At 36.1% G+C, this 21164-nt stretch overlaps 1 protein-coding gene across 8 annotated transcripts in view; it reads right to left on the bottom strand.

The window, feature by feature from the left end:
* INPP4B (inositol polyphosphate-4-phosphatase type II B) overlaps nucleotides 1-21164 on the bottom strand; it is a 957317-nt gene that overhangs the window by 211877 nt on the left and 724276 nt on the right. For all 8 annotated transcript variants that reach the window (XM_027770345.1, XM_027770344.1, XM_006144646.2 and 5 more), the window contains one exon: nucleotides 5393-5540. In XM_027770345.1, coding sequence (XP_027626146.1) covers nucleotides 5393-5540 — 148 coding nt within the window. The remainder of the gene's footprint in view (nucleotides 1-5392; nucleotides 5541-21164) is intronic.

Raw genomic sequence — 21164 nt, forward strand, 5'->3', positions numbered from 1 at the left:
TAATGACGTAAACATTACTATAGATGAATGCCAATGGACCAACTCAGAACCACTGATTGTGTCTGGTCATCAGTTTGTATATAGAAGTTCAAAACCAGGAAGAGAAAGTAGTTGAAAGATTAAAAAATTGCTAATCGTGTGTGTGTGTGTGTGTGGAGTATGATTATACTTTTTATATGTGTATATTTACACACACATATACACATCGGTACACACACACATACACACACAAACGAGAATGAAAAATGAAAGGTGTCCAACATAATGTAATGTTCCTTGTTGAAGATGATGAATAGAGCCATATCCTTGAATTAATTATCACACACTGGATGTATGTGTTGAGAAGACATATTTTACTCCAAGTCCCCCAAAAATGTGCAATAATTAAATGTAAACAAATTATCACATAAATTTCAAAAGTTAAAGTCCATTTATCATGAAAGCACAGGATTTTCAAATTCCAGACTTCTATGAAGTCAATGACTGTACTTGCAATATTCAATACCTTGGTAATCGAGAGGAAAGGTTTGCTTTTGTAAATAAAGTTTTATTGTCATATGGCTATAATTTTTCATTCAAATGTTGTCTCTGACTACTTTTGGATTACAGTGGCAGTGCTAAGTAGTAGAAACAGACCACATGCCATACAAACACAAAAAGGTTTACTTACTGGCTCTTCAAGAAAAGTTTTTGCTGACCCCTGATGTAAGGCATACCAAGTTCATAACATCATTACTGATTTAACTTTAAAGAAAAATGTATGTATTTATATGTATGATAGGACTTCAAAACATTATAAAAAAAGAATTAAAGTACAAGTGTATTTGGTACAAAAATTTTATATCCATGCATACCTTTTCATGAGCTTTTTGAAGACACATACACACACATATATATATGTATGAGCTCATATATATATGTGTATATATATATATATATATATGCGTGTGTGTGTATTGTGTGTGTGTATGTATATGTGTATATATTTTGAAGACATGTATATGAGCTTTGATATCTCTATAGATAGATAGATAGAGATAGATTGGTAGACATATATAGATATCTATATAGATATATATTTTTTGATATATATATTTTTGATATATATTTAGATCAGAAAAGTTCTATACAAAACAGAAAATTAAAAGGATTTAGATACAGTTTAAATTTGCTGCTCATTTTCTTATTACTCTTACCAAAATATAATTCAAAAATTTAGTTAATACTTTTTAAGAGAATTTTTAATTTTACTTATCTATTTATTTATTTACTTATTTACTTACTTACTTTGCTATAAGACACAGACCCTCACCAGAGAGAGCCAGAGGGAAAGTTAGAAAGCAAGCCACCAGATCTGGGACTCTAATGGCAGTCAGCCATGTGGGGGCAGCACCGTAACTACCATGCCACCTCATGGCTGCAATTAGCATTTACCTTAAATGTTTAGAAAATACTAATTTAGTTTCCTTAGCAATGTAAATGACCATAATATAAAGTTACTCAGGGAACTTTCTTTGGCAGGGCAATTTCCCATTCTTATACACTTAATTTTCTATATTATATTTTATGTTTAATTTCTATATTTTAAATATAAGTCTTCATTTATTTCCTCAGTTTGAAGATAGCATATATCTCCAGTAGGTTTTTCAAGACAATTATGTGGGTGACATTTTCTGAGCTCCTACATATTTAAGCATGTCATTTCCATTGCCTTCATTCATAAAAAATGTACAACCTGACCCTGTACAGCAGTATCGGGTCACAGTCTTTCCCTCTCCGAAATCAATGGACATTGTTCTATTGGCTTTTGACATTTAATTTTACAGAGACATATAAAGTTAGTCTGATTTTAGGATGTCAAGTCAAAAACAAATCTGTAAACTCAGCCATTGTTTTCTTTAAAGCTTTTGTACGAATTGTTCTTTCCTGAGAGCACTACAAATTATTTAGTAGATTTGAGTTCTCTACCTGCACATCTAACACTTTTTTTCTCTTTCCTTTTGAACTTTCCCCACCTTGAGTTATTGTCCGGTAAGGGCTTGTCATGTTTGTCATCCACATTACTAATATGATTTCTTAATGTCAACTCTTTTCTGCTGGTTCTGTGGATTTAATTTGGCTGCTGCTTTTTCAAATGTCATTTACTTCCTCCACATCTTTTTCTTCTTGGCCTTTTACCATTAGGCGGTTCTTTGTGGATTTCTGGTTCTGTTTGATAATCATGATATCTTCTTACACTCAGTAGAGATGAGTTCCTAAAAATTTGTCCTATTTTCCTTTTGAGTCTTCAGGATGACTGTTTTTTTCTTTTTTTCTATAAATTTTAACGCTGCTTTGTTGCAGGTTTTAATATATTCTTCACATACACAGAAAAAGTGTTAAACCAAATCACAATAACTATGGCTACCAAAATTCAGTACTTTATTAATCTTTTTCCTTATTTCTGACTCATTTCCCATTAGAATTTTCTATCAATAGCTGTATAGGCAGAAGGAGTCTTCAACAAGTTCATGGGAAATTCATATTATGAAAAACATGAATAGATTTCAAATATTTTGGGAAGTTTTTTGGGGGGGAGAGGGAAGGTTTTTGCTATAGTGTACATGTGCTTGCCAGAAAGACAGATAAAGACAGAGAGACAGAAAGTGAGAACTCACCCCCCAGGGGGAATAGCCATGCTGCAATCCCTTCTCCATTCTCCTCACGGGATCTTGGGCATGCACGCACATGCACCCGGCATGAGTTTAAGCCACCGGGTCTGAGACTCAAACCGCAGTCGACTAAATGGGAGTTCAGCCACATAGCCATTACACCAACTGCTAGTCTTCTGATTTCAATATTTTTATACCAAAATAAACTCATAATTCTATTTTTTCACATTTTTTTATGATAGCTTATATAATGGGAGTGGCAGTGCAGACAGGGCTTGGAGATAGCATGGCAGAGAACTCAAAAGTTGCCACAGTACAGAAGAATAGCCATTCAACCTGTAAGATGTCTGTAAGCTGGTGACAAAGAACAGTTTGGGTTGGAAGTAAGGCTCTCTCCTCTTTACTAGCTTGTATTTCGGAATAGCATTAATGGTCCATTTATTTTCAAACCCAACTTGTTTGTCTAACATTAGTTATTATATTAAAAATAATATATAGAAACATAATATTTATTATAGTATTATACCAATAAGTCTCAGTATTTTGTACATTATGATCACTTTTCATTTCTGATGTCTTTATAGTTATTTTAGTTGGCGTCTAGGACTGGCTAACTTAGATGCAATTTCTCAGGTGCCATTTATAGGACTCAGCCTAGTCCTAACTTCTGGCTTCCTCTGGAAATTCCTTTTCTGTTTTTTTTTTCCTAGCTGAATAAAGTTCCTAGGTCCTGCCTACACCCCAGTCTCATGTCTGTCCACTGAAAGTCCTTCTTTATTCCATAATCCCTGTAAAAGCCAGCTAAGTCTCCAGCCCTTTGGTATGTAGTGGTCCTCTCCACATGGCTCTGGGAGCAGTTGTTTGGCTGTTCAGTGGTCTGCAATACACCCAGGTTGAGACTGACTCTTTCACGACTGCAGAGAGCCACACTCCATATTCCTCTTCTCCAAACATCAACTCGTGTGTCCTTCCTGGGAATTTATCATGCACATTGCCTACTCATAGTCCTACGCTCACTGCCTACTCATAGTCCTAGTACGACATAGGGATAATGTTCAAAACCCATTTCACAATAATCTGGTTTATACGAGCCATCCTTGGGGCCTTCTCTTATGTAGATTACTGAACACATGACAGCTCCTTCCTTGTGGCTGGCGTCCATACCTATTACCTGATTTTCCTCCTCCTGCTGTCCTCCAATATCCATCTCCTTATTTCTCTTTCAATTTTTATTTCCCTAAATCCAGATTATTTTCTTATAATCCAGTTTTCTGTCTGATTTTCCCTAATTTTTTTCCTGCTTTCTTTTTTCCTCACTTGGATATATGTATTTGTGTAGTTATTTCTTCCCTAACCAATTTTATCGTCCATGGTATCTTCTTAGTCAAAAAGGCATTCTCAGGGATGTTAGAGTCTACCAAAGGGTTACAGTTCTGTTAAATAACTAGGGGTACTAATGTGAGCATGAGGCAAAAATCCAAGTTCAGGACATTTCATACTCTGCCAATTTTTGAGACCTTAATGTGCTTAGTTTCAGATAACACACAACATTTCTCTCCTTCTTTTTTTTTTTTTTTTTTTTTTTTTTTTTTTTTTTTTTTTAGATTTTTGCCACAAGGCACATGTGCTTGCAGGAGAGAGACTGAGAGAGAAAGTAAGAAATCACCCCTAGTGGGGATGGCATGCTGCAATCCCTTCTCCTCCATTCTCCTTGTGAGATTTTGAACATGCAGTCATATGTGCCTGGTGTAACTTTCAAGCCACAAGGTCCAGGACTCAAACCATGGTTGGCAATGTGGGAGTCCCGTGCCTTAACCATTATGCCACCAGTTGACCCCAATATACAGCGTTGTTAAAGTCACTAGCAGTTTATTCACAAGACATAAGAAAAAAAGAATTTGAATAGTCATGGTTTACAGTTATTTATATCAACCAATAAGCTTTCCAATCCTCTGTCTTATTATAACAACTGATTTAATTTTGTTGTACAATACTGTTCATTAGCAAGGCATAATTTATCAATCATCTTGGATACATTTTAGATGAACAAGTAAAAAATCTGAATGCCTTGTTATAAATAAGCTCATAAAAGAGTCGAGAGGAATTACTTTAAAAAATGATAAACAAGTACGCATGAGGTAAAGACCCAAGAATTATTAACAAGGTCAAAAATAAGGTTAAACCCCAGTTTATTGGCTAGATACCAAGTTGCTCACAGTAATACACAAAGGTACTTCAAAATGCTTGTAGAAAAATGGAACTAAAGTATATGCTTATTTTGGTGCAAAAAATCTTAAAATGCATACATAATTCTTATAAAATGCATTTTCGTTAACTTTTTGAAGACATCTCATTGTTTGAGTTCTTAATCCCCATTACCTATAGAATTTTAAATTGTCTTGCAGCCATAATTTAAAAATGAAAAAAATAAATGAAATAAACTTCAGTAATATTCTGTATTTAGCTTCGTTATATCTAAACTATTAACATTTCATTATGAAATAATTTTTTGTGTGTATGTGTATATGCACCAAAAAAAGATTCAAGATTTGGTGTGAACTTTATGCTTACAGAGCATCTCGATTTAGAGTATTCATACACCAGGTGATCAGTAACCATGTAGGGTTAATGACCACCCTAGTGGATACCGGTGTGCATTTTTTATATCATCATACCTTATGAAAAAAACATTTCATAGAAAAACTAATGTGAGAAAACAACAGTAAATTATTTCTTCTTACCTACACAAATCTTCTTTTATGTGAAGGGAAATCAATTCCTTAGGAATATGAAAAGAAAGTATGCTTTCTGACATCTGCTCCCGAATTCGCATCCATTTGTTGTCAGATGTGGGAAATCTATACAATTTACACACTGGGTTCTTCAACACTGAGTAGGAAGAAAAAAAATAAAAGGATAATAGTTAATAATAGTTACCTCAGGTAAACTCAGTTAACAAAAGCACTAACCAGGGTACCATTCTAATTATTTACTTGTCCAAACTTTGCTTTTTTTTTTAAATCATAATACAAGTGCAGTTGACTTTCTAGAAATTTTATTTTTACATTTTATTTTTTCAGTAGTTTCTAAAGCATACTGCAATCTTTATTATGTTTTAAAAAATACATTAAACTTCATAATGTGGCCATTATACTTCTCTAATTTATACCTATTAATTTCTTTCTCCTCACTATAAAACATGTTCTATCAATATAGATGAAAATATACATACACATTATACACATGCATTTTGAACAAATGTATTTTCAAATTTCTTCCAACCACTTAGTCAACTTTATTTAACACAGGAGGTGAGAACTGATCATATTATTTTAGAGGTTTCAAAAGGACCTGCTGCTAAAAATGGTTTATTTCTTAAATAGCAGAATGATTTATTCATTTGGCATAAGATCTATTAAAATTCACAAACTGTGCATACTTTAGTGCCAATGAGTGAATAATGCACCTTCCCGAAGTGCATAGTATTAGGTACAAGGCAGAAACACTGAAGAAACTTTATTTGGGGAGTGGTTATGGGAGAATCAACAAGGTCATATAATCAAGAATTAGAAGAGATTCAGGAAGAGTGTCTGGGGTCAGATATTAAGGTGGTACTTGACACTTTTGTGAGGCCAGCATTTTCTCCACGCTTCTAAGCAATATATTTCAGGGCTGGATTTTATTTCCATTGCTGCTGGACAGTAAATGGCTTTGTTACACTCATACACCATAGCTTTATAGGCAATAAACTATCAGGTCAATCACCTGACAAGGATCTATGATTAGCTGGCTCTGGTTTGCCAATAAAGCTGATTAAAAATGGAAGTTACTTTTGAAGTAGATAGATGTAAGGCCTTTAAATAATACTGAACCTGGTTTGTGGGCCATGTCTCCTCAATTCATAGGAAAAAAAACGCCTTTCAGAATATTGGGGTTCTGTAAAGTTTTATCTCAAACATTACTTGGGACAAGATACAGCATCTTTTTGGATAGTGAATGATCTACTCATTCAGTTTTCTGTTAGCATCGTTTTCAGAAGTATACTTTTGACATTATCATTACCAAAATTGGTACCATTTCCGAAACTTTGCTTTCCAACATTCCTTTGCTCAACAACCAGATTCTAATCCTCCAGTAAACTTACCTACTTTCTGCAAAGAATTAGAATGTTCACTTTTCAATAGCACCAGTAGAAGCCAGAAGGTAGTCAAATATTTTCAGTTTATTGAAGGGAGATATTTTAAAGTCTAGAGTTGTACACCCCAAAAGAGTATGATTTTTAAGTTTTGCCCATCAGATCATATCATAGTTACATAAAGTTCATGTTTTTTTATCTAAAATGTAAGAACTTAACGGCTAGTCAGTCAAATGAACTATAAGATCTTATTCATGTTTAAAGTGACTATGTTTTAAAGACATTAAGAATTTTACCACTGCTTCCATTAACATCTCTCTAGAGTTGAAAGAGAAAAAAATAAGTACGTATTGAATTCAGTGTCGTGCCAGTCAGGTTAAACATATATGGTATCTCATGAATTCTTATATACCTAGTATGGCTACAAATATGAATGTATCCATTTATGATGAAACAAAGCCTCCATCTCTGAAATTTCCATTTTTTTTTCTTAGCGACATATTCCCTAGTTTATCTATACTCACTATGTGCACCTTTTTTTAAGAGATTTTTTCCCTTAGAGCACATGAACTCTCAGGAGAGAGAGACAGAGACAGTGAGAGGGAAAGTGAGAAATACTTCCCTCCTGAGAGAATGGCAATGCTGCAGTCCCTTCTCCTCCATTCTTCTCTGGGCATCTTGGGTGTGCATGCACACCTGCCCAGCTTGAGTTTCAAGTCCCCGGATCTGGAACTTCAACTGTGGTTGGCCATGTGAGAGTCCAGTGATGTAACCACTATGCCATATGCTGGCCCCAGGATGTGCAGTTTTTGAATGTCAATTTATTTTTGAAGATTACAAAGTATCTTTGTATCTTTCAAACTCTGGTTAATAACCCTTGGGTTTTCCTTGCCTTTTAATAATTTTTAGAGAATTTGTATTTCAAATAATGTCACAAAAAGTAAAATTCTTTGTTGATTTCAAAATAAATTCAATTTTTAATTTTATTTTCATTTTAATGATCTTCAAAGTACTCCAAATATGTGAAGTAACTTAAGTAGAAGGGCAGTTTGATGAATGAGCTCTAGAACTCTCTTCTGGTCACCAGGGACATGTCACCAGGGACACAGGCTCCTGATTTTCAGAGAATAGTTGGGGAAAAATAACAAAAAAACTCCGGCAACCTAACCATTAAACAAATAAATAATAAAATCCCAATAATGTCTCCCATCCTACCTTTTTTGTTATGGGTTTGATCCTATGGAATTCTCAAGTCTCAAAACATTAGTACTAAAATTGTGTGTGTATATGTGTGTGTGTATATATATATGTATATACACATATACACACACAAAATATATATATATAATTATAATTAGTCCACTCTGTAACCCAATCTAATCTAGCAGCCTTTCTTGCTAAACACCTACTATATCTAAACCAAGAGCTCCTATGTATTACCATAAAATACCATATAGTGGAGCATGATTTTAAAAATAAATACAGTCTGACCTTTAACTACCATGCAAATTTATCGCACTGGTTAAAAAAAGACTAGGTAAGATGTTCTCCCTTCAAAATTCTTGATGAGCTGACAGTGGGCGGGTTTTGTCATCCTCACGTAAAGAAAGATGTGGTATCCCTGAATCAAATATTGAACAATGGGCCACAAATGATGAATGCTTTTGACAACTTTTTAAAATGCTTCTCCCCAGAGCAAGATATAATTTCAGCAGTTCTGCACACACACTCCAGCTGTGTAAATGAGCACATGACTGTGTAAATAACTTTCCGTTCTGGCTCTCCAATGGTTCCAAGTGTTTATTCATGTAGGAGATGCTTTTCTGACGATACAATAGGCTCATCTCAGTAACAACAACCATCTAACACCTATTATAAGTTCTTTTTAAAGAGAGCCCAGTGTGTATTCTCATCTTCACGTTTTCCACTGCTTTTGCCAAAACAACAGCTAAAAATATCATGTGACAGATTCTGCAAAGAGAATAGTTGAGAGGTGTTGGACCATATTGTGGCCCTGGGATGTCTTAATGGGAGCAAAGGTCCACACTGTGGTCCAGATGTTGGTCCCTTCCCCTTGAGGTCTAACCTCCAAGATGAACATAGGAACAGAAAGTAAATAGATTTTTTTCTTTGAAAATTGCAATACAACTCAAATTTCTATATCGTTTTTCCCAGTCTACAATAGGGACATTTAACAAGGTAGCATGCCACCTGCTTTTCCATGGGTTTCAGCAATTACGAAAGCCAAGCAACTGCAGTTTTGAATTATCCAAAGTAAAGATGCCAAGGAAATGTTCAACAAAGCCAACACAGACCACACAGAAAAAGGAGTGCTGTTCAACCAGCCCAGAGAAGCAAAGACAAACCAAAGAGGTATCATAAGGACAGTTTTCTCTTCTGTTTCTGTAAACAAAGGTGTACTAGGGATACCAATCAAAGGTGCACTAGGGATACCAATGGACTGACTAAACAAGGAACTTTGGGAATATGGATTCTGGGTTCTGAAAATCATCAAAAAGCCCAAGCATTTATTTCTGTAGGTTATCTTTTAAATATTTCTCTAGAGGAAGCTTATCTATGATTACCTTCACACACTTTGTTTCCAGAATGAGATAGAAGTCACATAATGAAATGAAATCTTACTTTATTGGCTTTTGGTCTTACACAATCATTATTTTAATGTTGCATATTCTTGTAGAAAATCCACTCATTTGGTAGTTTTAATTATGTAGTTTTTTAGTTGTTTAATTATTTAGCTGTATGTACATACACTGCCAGCTTTCTAAATGCTGCATTCTACTTACAAAAGATAAGTCTTTGTAGTCTGATTAGATACTGACACATTCTCATCTGTATTTGAATATATCTTAGATTTATATACACTTTAAGTGTACATTAGGTGTTTTTAAGATTGGATAAGGACGGAAAACCCTAAACAGAGATCAAAAAAAAAAAAAAAACTATCATAGCTGTGTGAAAACAAACAAATAAACAAACAAAAATTTAAAAAAAAATGACAGGGTAAGAAAAACATGAAAGAAAACATAGAAAATATAGAAAAAAGCAATCTCTTTTAAAAATAGTAAATGTGTTGGGGCCAATGAATGGTGTAGTGGTTAAGGTACTGGATTCCCACACAGCCAACCAGTTTTAAGTCCTGGATCCATTGGCTTAAGACTCACGCGGGGGACTAGCACTTGGTGTAATGGCTATGTCGCTGAACTCCTATGTAGTTGACCATGGTTTGAGTCCCGGACCCTGGTGGCTTAAACTCACGTTGGGTACATGTGCATGTATGCCCAAAATCTCAAGAGGAGAATGGAGGAGAAGGGATTGTGGTGTGGCTATCCCCCCTGGGAGGTGATTTCTCACTTTCTGTCTTTCTGGCGAATACACGTGCCCTATAGCAAAAAAAAAAAAAAAAAAAAAAAAAAAGCATCAGGACATGTGTGCATGACTGCCCAAAATCCCAGGAGGAAGGGATGGTGGCGTGACCCTCCTGCCTGGGAAGTTGGCGTCATTTCTCACTTTCTGTCTCTCTCTGTCTCTCTGGCTAGCACATAGCAAAATTATAGGAAAAATCACTATAACAAAAATCTCTCTCAAAAAAAAAATAATAAGGGTGAACTAAATTACTGGGAAAAGAAACTCCCAAAACATTTTAGTGTCTATGTTATTAAATCTAAATTGTATTATTATTTTTAAAGCAGAAAAAAAAAGATATGAACTGAGTTGAACAACATGCTGCTCTTTTAATCCAATCTGCAAACTCTTGGGCTTCCATGTTTAAGGCCAAAAAATAAAAATAAAAGTGATGTTTGTCTCTAATTGTTAACAATTGGCAGATTTAGTATGGAGAATTTGGATTTTAGATCCTGGGTGGTCAAAATAAGAGTCTGGGGACCAGCAGTTGGCATAATGACTATGTCGCTGGACTCCCATGTAGTCGACCACGGTTTGAATCCGGGACCTGGTGGCTTAAACTCACGCCAGGTACGTGTGCATGCATGCCCAAGATCCCGAGAGGAGAATGGAGGAGAAGGGATTGTGGCGTGGCCATCCCCCCTGGGTGTGATTTCTCACTTTCTATCTCTCTGTCTCTCTCTTCCTGGTGAATAAATGCACCCTATAGCCAAAAAACTCTCAAAAAAAATAAGAAAAACAAACAAAACAAGAGTCTGTTTCAGTTCTATTCACTCTATTTCAGTCAGTAAAGGATTCAACTAGAAAAGCTAGAAGCTGGCTCATGTTTCTTGTTGAACAACCTGGAGCAACCTGTTGTCTACTGCACTCAAGAGATGCTTGTCATATGCCTCTGCTCAAGGTATTGCTTGTACCTCAGAGGAACACCCTTCTCCTACCTAACATGTAATTGCCCTATAAACCCTAGCATCTCCTCCAGAAAGCCTTTCTTTTTTGAGAGACAAAAAGCAAAAAGTCAGCCTCTGGGGGGATGGCCATGCCTCAATCCCTTCTCCATTCTCTTTTTGGGATTTTTGGCACACACACACACATGCCCAGCATGAGTTTCAAGCCACTAGGTCTGAGACTCAAACTATGGTTGGCCATGTGGGAGTCCAGCAATGAAACTATTACACCATCTACTGGCTCCCTACAGGTTTACTTGACACCACATTTTGGCTGATGTTCTTCCTTGTTGTACTATAGTTATCTGTTTGCTGGTCCACATTCCCCTGGAGAATGTGAGCTTTGTGAAGGCAGAAACTACACTATTTTCCTGGGGTTCTTTTTGTTTTTTTTTTTTTTCCTCTCCTGCACGTAACACAATGCCTAGTAAATGCAAACATTCTACACAAATGAGCTTAGACTTTGCAATGCAGGTGCTTGCCATTATTACTTACTCTGTGAAGAGAATAGTCACTGCACCAGTACACGTGAAAAGGAAAAAGGCAAGGAAGGAAGGATATCAACTAAAAATCCCATTTCAAAGGTCAACACCACCGGCATTCAAATGAGTGAAAGATTAATCATCATTGAGAGAAAGGCCTCTTCACAAAACATTGCCCCACAAAATGTTAACTATTTGACTATATTGTCATCTTGATTTTTTTTTATTTCTTGTTTACCTGAGGTAGGCAGGGGAAAAGATAAATGGACCCACAACATGAAGATACTTGATCCATTTAAAAGCATGGAAGAGAGGGTTCCATTGGTTATTAAATAGAAGAGCAGAAATTCACTCTTTCATTTGAAGCAACCTAACATCTTAAAAATATTAGCACACAGTAATAAAATATATGGTAATTCAAAAAAATGCAAGATGAATGGATTGTATCTCCTATGTTAAAACAGCAGAGCAATGAAATCTGTTGATTAAAATAGAGAGGATCAAAAGCCAATGTTATTAGCCAATATCATCCCAAATTTGATATTGAATCATCAGAAAAGTTGGAAAAGATATGACACATTTTTGCTTAGAAAAATAGAAAAATACATCATAACTTTTCTGATGACTGATTCATGAAGAAGTATGAACACGAGTAAAGTCTGTTTAAGTAGTATAGAGAGAATATATCTTTGTAAGTGTGATCTCTGACATTTGACAAGGTAGTAGATCTAATATTGCTTGAATGAAAAGAGAAAAGGGGAAAAATTGGAAGCTTGCTTGTTGGCTGGAATTAGTGAAGACTTAAAGTGAACTTATAAGAAAGTATTTTTAACATCTCTTAAAATATTCTATATTGGGGCTAGCAGGTGGCAAGGTGGTTAAGGCACTGTTATTCCTAGTTTTAATTCAGTTTATCGTATTATGAAAGGTAATTAAAATACATGATTTGGGACCAGCAGTTAGTGTAATGACTATGTTGCTGGACTCCCATATGGTTGACCGCGGTTTGAGTCCCGGACCCGGTGGCTTAAAATCACGCCAGGTATGTGTGTGTGCGTGCCCAAGATCCCAGGAGGAGAAGGGATTGCGGTGTGGCTATCCCTCCTTGGGGGGTGATTTCTCGCTTCCTGTCTCTATGTCTCTCTCTGTCTTTCTTGTGAGCGCACATGCCCTATAGCAAAAACCTCTCAAAAAAAAAAAATACATGATTTTGTACCCTGCTACTTTACTAAATTCTTTTATCACATCTAGAGTTCTTTTGTGGACTCCTTTAGATTATATTTATAGACATATCATCTGCAAACAAGGACAATTTAGCTGTTACTTTTCCTATTGGAATGCCTTTTACTGTATTTGGCTTTTTTTTTTTTTTTTATCGCATTGGCTCAAACGACCAGCACTATGTTGAAAAGGAGTGCAGAAAGTGGGTAGTCTTGTCTTGTTCCAGTTGTTAGTGGGGAAGATTTCTGTTTTTTCCCCCTTTAGTATGATATTAGCAATTGGTATGTCATATATGGCTTTTATTGTGTTGAGAAATATTCCTTCTGTATCTATTTTGCTGAGAGTCTTGATCATAAACAGATGTTGACCTCATCAAAGTTGCTTTCTGAATCTATAGATATGATCATACGGTTATTTTTTTTTCTGTTAATGTCATGCATTACATTTATTGTTTTGCATATGCTGAACCATCCTTGCATCCCTGGGATAAAGCCTACCTGGTCATGATGTATTTTTTTTTCTTTATTTCTCTTTAATTTTGCATGTATAAATATTCTATAATTCATATTACAAATTTTTTATTTTTTAAATTTACAATTAATCACTGTACATCTTTAGAATATACAGCATGGTTTTCCCAGTATGAATAAAGTGTATATTAGTCAAGTCAGAGACATTATTGTATACATTATCATCAACAGATAAATTTTTATTTTTGTTTCTATTTACTGTTTTGTTTTTCCTTGATCACCTCTCTTACCCCCTATTATCCAACACCCTTCTTCACTGTCTCTAGCATCTACAGTTTACCTCTCTGCTATTATAACTTCCAGTCTTTCAGTTTCTGCTATAAGGTACAGAGGTACAGAGGTTCAATACATATTAAGCAGGGACACACAATGGCTGTCTTCCATAGTCTGGCTTGCTTTGGTTAGTACTAAATATTCCATATTTGTCCACTTTGTATCAAATGTGAAGGATCATTGGTTTTTCTGACTCAGTAGTGTTCTACAGAGTACATGTGCCACATTTTTTCAATCCATTTGCCTATTCTTGGACATGGGGGTTGATTCCATATCCTATCAATGATGAATGCTGCTGCAAAAACCATGGATGTACAAGTGTTTTTTCTGACAGAGGGTAGATATTTTCATATCATTTGGGTAGATACCTAAAAGTGGAATTACTGAGTTATATGGTAGTTCTATTTATAGGTTTCTGAGGAACTTCCACATTGTTCTCCAGAGTTGACTGTATTAATTTATATTCTCATCAACAGTGTAGAAACATTCCCTGCAACCTTGCCAGCACTTATCGTTCTTTTTGTTTGTTTGTTTTCTGTTTGTTTGTTTTTCAATCTTAGTCATTCTGACTGGGGTTAAATGGTAGTATCTCATTGTGGTTTTGATTTGTAGTTCTCTTATGATAAGATGTTGACAATTTTTTCATATGCTTCTTGGCTGTTCATACATCTTCCTTGGAGAGTTGTCTGTTTATCTCATCTGCTCATCTTTTTGATTTTTTTTTTTTTTTGAGAGGTTTTTGCTGTAGGGCTCGTGCGCCCATCAGAAAGACAGAGATAGAGAGATAGAGTGTGTGCCCAAGATCCATTCTCCTCTCGGGATCTTGGGCACACACGCACACGCACCCAGTGTGAGCTTAAGCCATTGGGTCCAGGACTTGAACCATGGTTGACTACATGGGAGTCTAGTGACATAGCCATTACACTAACTGTTGGTCCCACCTGCTCATCTTTTGATCGGATTATTTTTTGTAGGTAAACTGTTTATGTCCCCTGTGTAGTCTGGTTATCAGTCCCTTATCTGAGGAATAGTTTGCAAATATGTTCTCCTACTCTGAGGGTTGTCTCCAATTCTAATTGTTGTTTCTTTTGATGTACAAATGCTTTTAAGTCTAATGTAGTCCCACATGTCTATTTTGGGGATTACTGTCTCTGATTTGGGGGTCTTAATTACAAAGTCTTTGCCTGGGACCAGCAGATGGCATAATAGTATGTCACTGGACTCCCATGTAGTTGACCACAATTTGAGTCCCAGAACCAGAGGCTTAAATCTCACACCAGGCGCACGTGTGTGTGTGTGTGCCCAAGATATCAAGAGGAGAATGGAGGAGAAGGGATTGTGGTGTGGCCATTCCCCCTGGGGCGGGGGAGGGGTGATCTCTCACTTTCTGTTTCTCTGTTTCTCTGGCAAGAACACACACCCTATAGCAAAAATCTCTCTGAAAAAAAGAAAAAGAAGTCTGCCTACAGTGTCTCCAAGAATTTTCCTTATGTTTTCCACCAGTAGTTTTATAGTTTGAAGTTTAAATTTAGAGCTTTGATCCATTCTGAGTTGAATTTTGTTGATGGTGAGAGGGGTCTGGTTTAGTTTTTCTGAAGGTGGATCTCTAGTGGATATCCAGCACCATTTTTTGAGATTTTCTTTTCCCCACTGTGTTGTTTTCTGCCCCTTGTCAAAAATCAGTTCTCTGTATGTTTTGGGTTTTATTTCTGGTTCTCAATTCTGTTCCATTTGTCTACCTGCCTGTTTTTGCACCAGAACCATGCTGTTTTGATTATTACAGCTTTGTAATATATTTTGAGGTCAGGAAGTGAGAGATCTTTCTACTCTTTTCTTTTTGCACAGCATTGCTTTGGAAATAGAGGGACTTTTATGATTCCAGAAAAATTTTTTGATTGTGTTCTCTATTCCTGTGAGGAATATCTCTGGAATTTGACTAGAATTGCATTAAATTTGTTGATTAATTTGGGTAGGATTAATATTGTGATTATATTTATTCTTGTAATCCAGGAACATGAGATGTCTTTCCACTTCTTTGAATCATTCTTAATTTCTCTTTTAAGTTTTCCTTAGTTTTCTTTGTAGAAATCTTTCACTTCTTTGGTTAGGCTTATTCCAATGTTTTGGTTTTCGTTTGTGTGTGGCTAGTGTAAATGGGATTATATTCAATTTTAACTCAGTTTGTTCATTGTGTTAAAAAAAAAACCTATAGGTTTTATATGTTTATTTTGTATCCTGCAGCTTTAATGTATTCATTTATCATTGTCATAATTTTTTTGTGGATTCTTTTGGGTTTTCTATGTATACAATCATGTAATCTGAAAATACAGATAATTTCACTTCTTCTTTTCCTATATGAATGCCTTTTACTCTCTTGTATGACTGCATTTTCTAGGACTTTCAGTACTATATTGAAAAGGAGTAGAGAAAGTGGGCAGCCTTGTCTTATTCCAGTTTTAAGTGGAAAAGCTTTCAGTTTTTCCCTATTCAGTATGATGTTATCTATGGGCTTGTTATATATGGCTTTTATTGTGTTGAAAAATGTCCCTGTATGCTCATTTTTGCCGAAAGTCTTAATCACGAAGCAGTGTTGTATTTTATAAAATACTGTTTATGCCTTAATGAATATGATCACATGGTTTGTCTTCCTTCTATAAATATGATGTATTATGTTTATTGTTTTGTATATTTTGAACCACTCTTGTACCCCTGGAATAAAACCCACCTGATCATGGTATAATTATTTTAAAGTGTTGTAGGATATTATTTGCTAATATCTTGTTGAGAATTTTTGTATCTGTAATCATCAGGGATATCAATGAAAGGAAACCATAGTTTCCTTTTTTGTTATGTCCTTTTCTGTTTTCAGGAGCTAGAAGATGGAGGGCTTCTCAAAATGAGTTTGGGAGGGATCCTTTCTTTTGGATCTTTTGAAATGGTGTGCACAGAATGGGAGTTAGCTCTTATTTAAAAGTTGGATTCAAAAGTGAAGTCATTGGGACCTGGACTTTTCTTTGTTGGGAGATTAGCACTAATTCAATCTCACTATATGTTATGGATCTATTCAGGCTTTCTATGTCTTCTTGATTCATTCTTAATAGATTATATGTGTCCAGTAAGTTGTCCATCACATCTACCTTTTCTTGTTGGTGTGTAGTTCATGTAGTATTCTCCCATGGTCTTTTGTGTTTCTGTTATGTCTGTCGTAATATTACCTCTTTCATTGCATATTTGTCTTGTTCCTTTTTCTATTCTTGATTAGCCCAGCCAATGTTATTTTGAATTTTGTTTATCTTCTCAAGAACCAGCTCTTGGATGGGAACCAGCAGTTAGCGTAATGGCTATGTTGCTGGACTCCCACATAGTTGACCGCGGTTCGCGTCCCGTACCTGGTGGCTTAAAACACTGGGCACGTGTGCGTGTGTGCCCAAAATCCTGAGAGGAGAATGGAGGAGAAGGGATTGCAGTGTGACCATCCCCTCTGGCGGGTGATTTCTTGCTTTCTGTCTCTATGTCTCTCTCTGTCTGTCTGGCGAGCGCACGCGCCCTATAGTGAAAATCTCTCTCAAAAAAGAACCAGCTCTTGGTTTCATTTATTTTCTGTATAGTTCTTTTATTCTCCATTTCATTTCTGCTCTAATATTTATTATTTATTCTCTCTTGGTAGGGAGGTTCTTGTTGTTTATCCGGTTCCCTGAGGTGTATTGTTAGGCTGTCTACTTGCCAGCTTTCCATTTTTTTTTTTCTTGTGAGTGTGAATTGCTAAGAACACCCCTCTTATGATTTCTTTCGCTGAGTGACTTCTGTGCTCATTATCATTGGTTTCAATGAATCTTTTGATGTCAGTCTTAATTTCTTCAGTGGTTATAAAGTTATTCATCAGTAGCTTATTTAGTTTCCATTTATTGGTATTTTTTTTTGAAGACATTTTTGCTATAGGGTGCATGCGCTCGCTAGACAGATAGAAAGCGAGAAATCACCCCCCAAGGGGGATGGCCACGCCACAGTCCCTTCTCCTCCATTCTCCTCTTGGGATCTTGGGCAAGCACGCACACGCGCCTGGCGTGAGTTCAAGCCACCAGGTCTGGGACTCGAACTGCGGTCGACTACGTGGGAGTCCAGTGACATAGCCATTACGCTAACTGCTGATCCCTATTGGTATATTTTTGAGAGTTCTTTCTGCAGTTAACTTCAAGTTTAATTCCATTGTGGTAGAAGATGCTGGATATAGTTTCCATATCTTTGAATTTGTAAAGGCTTGTTTTGTGCCCTATCAAGTGGTTAATCTTCACAAATGTTCCATGTGGGGGTGAGAAAAATGTGCATTTTATGGTGGTTAGGTGAAAAGTTCTATAGATGTCTATCAAGTCCATTCAATTTATGGTATTGTTTAGATCCTGTTATCGCTTTGCTTATTTTTTCTCTAAATGATCTATCCAGAGAACACAGTGGAGTATTCAGAATCCCAATGATTAATGTGTGACAATCTATTTCTCGTTAGAACTAGCAGTTTTTCTTTTACATATTTGGGTGCTCCGGTATTGGGTGCATAGGTTTTTTTTTTCTTTTTTCTCTTTTATTGATTATTATCATAATCTTTTTTATATTACATTGAATCACATATATCTTTACAGTGTACTACATTTTTTTCCAGCACAGTTACCATGCATATCCGTCAAAACAAAGACATTACTATCCACTTCATCATCATCGTATCATAGCTTTTCATCATTTTTCCATATTTTATTGTATCACTAAAGATATTAATTTAGACTTTCAATATCAAGCACAGTTGATATATACATATTTAAGGATGCATGTCTGACTTCAGGCGTAAACCTCAGTGAGTAAAGTGAACATACTATAAATTAACACCTCGTGGGGCTGTATAGCTTAACAGTCATTAAATATATATTAATAGGTATTTTAATGCATTTTTTAATTTAAAAAATTTTCAGTTTTGATCAAAATAAAAAAATGTTAAGATAAATTTGCTTAAAACTTAAAAGTCAGGATTCAGTTTGAATAAGTAGATGAACTTATCAACAATTCAAGAGAAGAGAAAAATCCTTACATATGGAAATAAAAAGCATCAAAGAAAGTCAGTAACATTGTAGTATAACGTCAAAAAATTCTATTTCACCAGTTCAGACTCACGTAATTAATCTCTCTTCTATTGAATTTGTATTGTTACAGTGGTCTGATATCTCCATTTAAACTCTGGAAGTTAACATTCAACTCCAGACTTTTCCCTACCATTAGGCTGGACATTGTTTTGGCTGTTTGTTGTACTCTCATTTTTGTGTGTTTGACTGTGGTTTTCCTGTTATAGCACTCCCTTCACTTTTTGGAGAGCTGGTATGGCGTGGGTAAATTCTTTGAGGTTTTGTTTATTGGAGAATGTTTTTGTCTTTTTTCTCCATATGAATGATGATCTTGCTGGCTATAGTATTCTTGGTTGACATTGTTTTTCACTTAACATTTTGAATATCTTTTCCCATTCTTTCCTTGCTCATGTAGTTTCTGATGACAGGTCCGATGTTAGCCTTATGGGGTATTCTTTGAAAGTAATCTGATGTTTCTCTCTTGCCAATTTTAGTATCTTGTCTCTGTGGTTTTGGTCAATCTATGATATGCCTCAGGAAAGATACTCTTGGATTGACTCAATGTAGGGTCCTTTGTGTTTCTTGGATCTAGATATCTGAGTGCCTCTCTAGGCTTAGAAAGTTTTTTTCCAGGATTTCATAGAATAGATTATCTATGTCTTTATTAGTTTCTTTACTTTCAGGAATAATGATCCAGATGTTTGGGCATTTAATGGTATCTAGCCCGTATGTTATTTTCATTTTTCATTTTACATTCTCAGTCTTTTTGGTAAATTTCTCTAGGTCAGAGGTTCTATCTTCTACATCTGAGATTTGATCTTCAGCATGGTCTAATCTGCTTTTGATACTTTCAGTGGAAGTTTTGATTTCCTGTATTACAACCTTCATCTCTAACAATTCCGTTTAATTTTTTTTTTTTTTTATGATGTGTACCTCCTCTTTCAGATTGTGCAAGAACTTCCTCACCTCCTGGAACTCATTGGCTCTTTTCTCCTGCATCTTCTGGAGTTCATTGTCTCTATTATCTTGTATCTGTTAACTTTGTCACTATGAATATTTTAAATTCTTCATCTGACATTTCCATGAGTTCCGTTGTATTCTTTGTGGAGGAATAGGAGTTATTCTTTCCCATTAGAGGAGAGATATTTTCTTTGTTTCTCATACTTCTTGTGCCTTTGTGGTGGTTCTGGTCATCTGATGGATTATAGGTTTTTTTCCTATTTTTTGGAGTTAGCCTAGCCAGGGCTCCCCCACAGGCCCCAGTGCCAGTCAGGATAGAAAGCCTCCCAGATCCTCCACCTCTGTCGGGGTTGGGCCTCTGGGTTCAGCTTCAGGGCTGCGAAGTGCTCCCCCGCAGACCCCAGTGCCAGTCAGGTACGCAAGTCTCCCTCTTGTTCTACTCTGTCTCTTCTAACTTTTTTCTCTCAAAGAAACAGAGAGTGAGAAAGAAAACCATTAGGTCTGGGACTTGAACTGTGGTCCCCCAAATGAGAGTCCAGCACCTTAACTACCACGCCATCTGCTGACCTTCTAAACTTAAGTGACCCAAGCTCTGAACAGTCTTGTCTCACCACTCACTGGGTAGAGGATTCCAGTGCCAGCACCAAGCCCAGCAGTCAGTCTGCTGTGATCTACCTGGAGCACCCAGGAGGGAAATGGAGTATCTGGGGGCATAGATATTTATATAAGTGTTGTATCTTCTTGGTCAATTAGTCCTTTTAGTTCTAGATAGTGTCCTTCTTTGTCACTTACAGATTTTGTCTTAATGTCTTTTTTGTCTGATTTTAGTATCATGACTCCAGCCTTTTTAAAATTATCATTTGCATGGAAATATCGTTTTCCAGCTCTTGCCTTTCAGTCCATGTATATCAGTATCAGTGGGTATGTTTGTTGCAAGCAGCATAGAGAGGACTCTTGTTTGTTTTTTTGTTTTGTTTTAATCCATTCAGCCTGTGTGGTTTGTTTTCTTTTGTTTTCTGGTTTTCTTTTTCTTTTTCTTTTGCCATAGGGCATGTGCATTCACTGGAGAGAAATAGAGAGACAGTGAGAGGGAAAGTGAAAATCACCTCCCCTGGGAGGGGGGGATGGCTACACTATAATATTTTCTTCACCATTCTCCTTCTGGTGTCTTAGGTGCACATGCACACATGCCCGACATAATTTTCAAGACACCGGGTCTGGGACTCAAGTCACAGTCGATCATGTGAGAGTGTGGTGATGTAACCACTAACCACTATGCCATCTGCTGGTCCCAGTCTGTGTCTTCTAATTGGAGAATTAAATCCTTTGACATTAGACATGATTACTGATGTTTGTGGACTTATCCCTGCCATTTCGTAGGCCATTTTCTAGGTTAATTTATGTTCTTTTATTTCTGCTTACCTCTCTAGTTTTCCTGAT

Source organism: Tupaia chinensis, unplaced genomic scaffold (genome assembly GCF_000334495.1).
Source record: "Tupaia chinensis unplaced genomic scaffold, TupChi_1.0 Scaffold000127_2, whole genome shotgun sequence".
Classification (NCBI taxonomy): domain Eukaryota; kingdom Metazoa; phylum Chordata; class Mammalia; order Scandentia; family Tupaiidae; genus Tupaia; species Tupaia belangeri.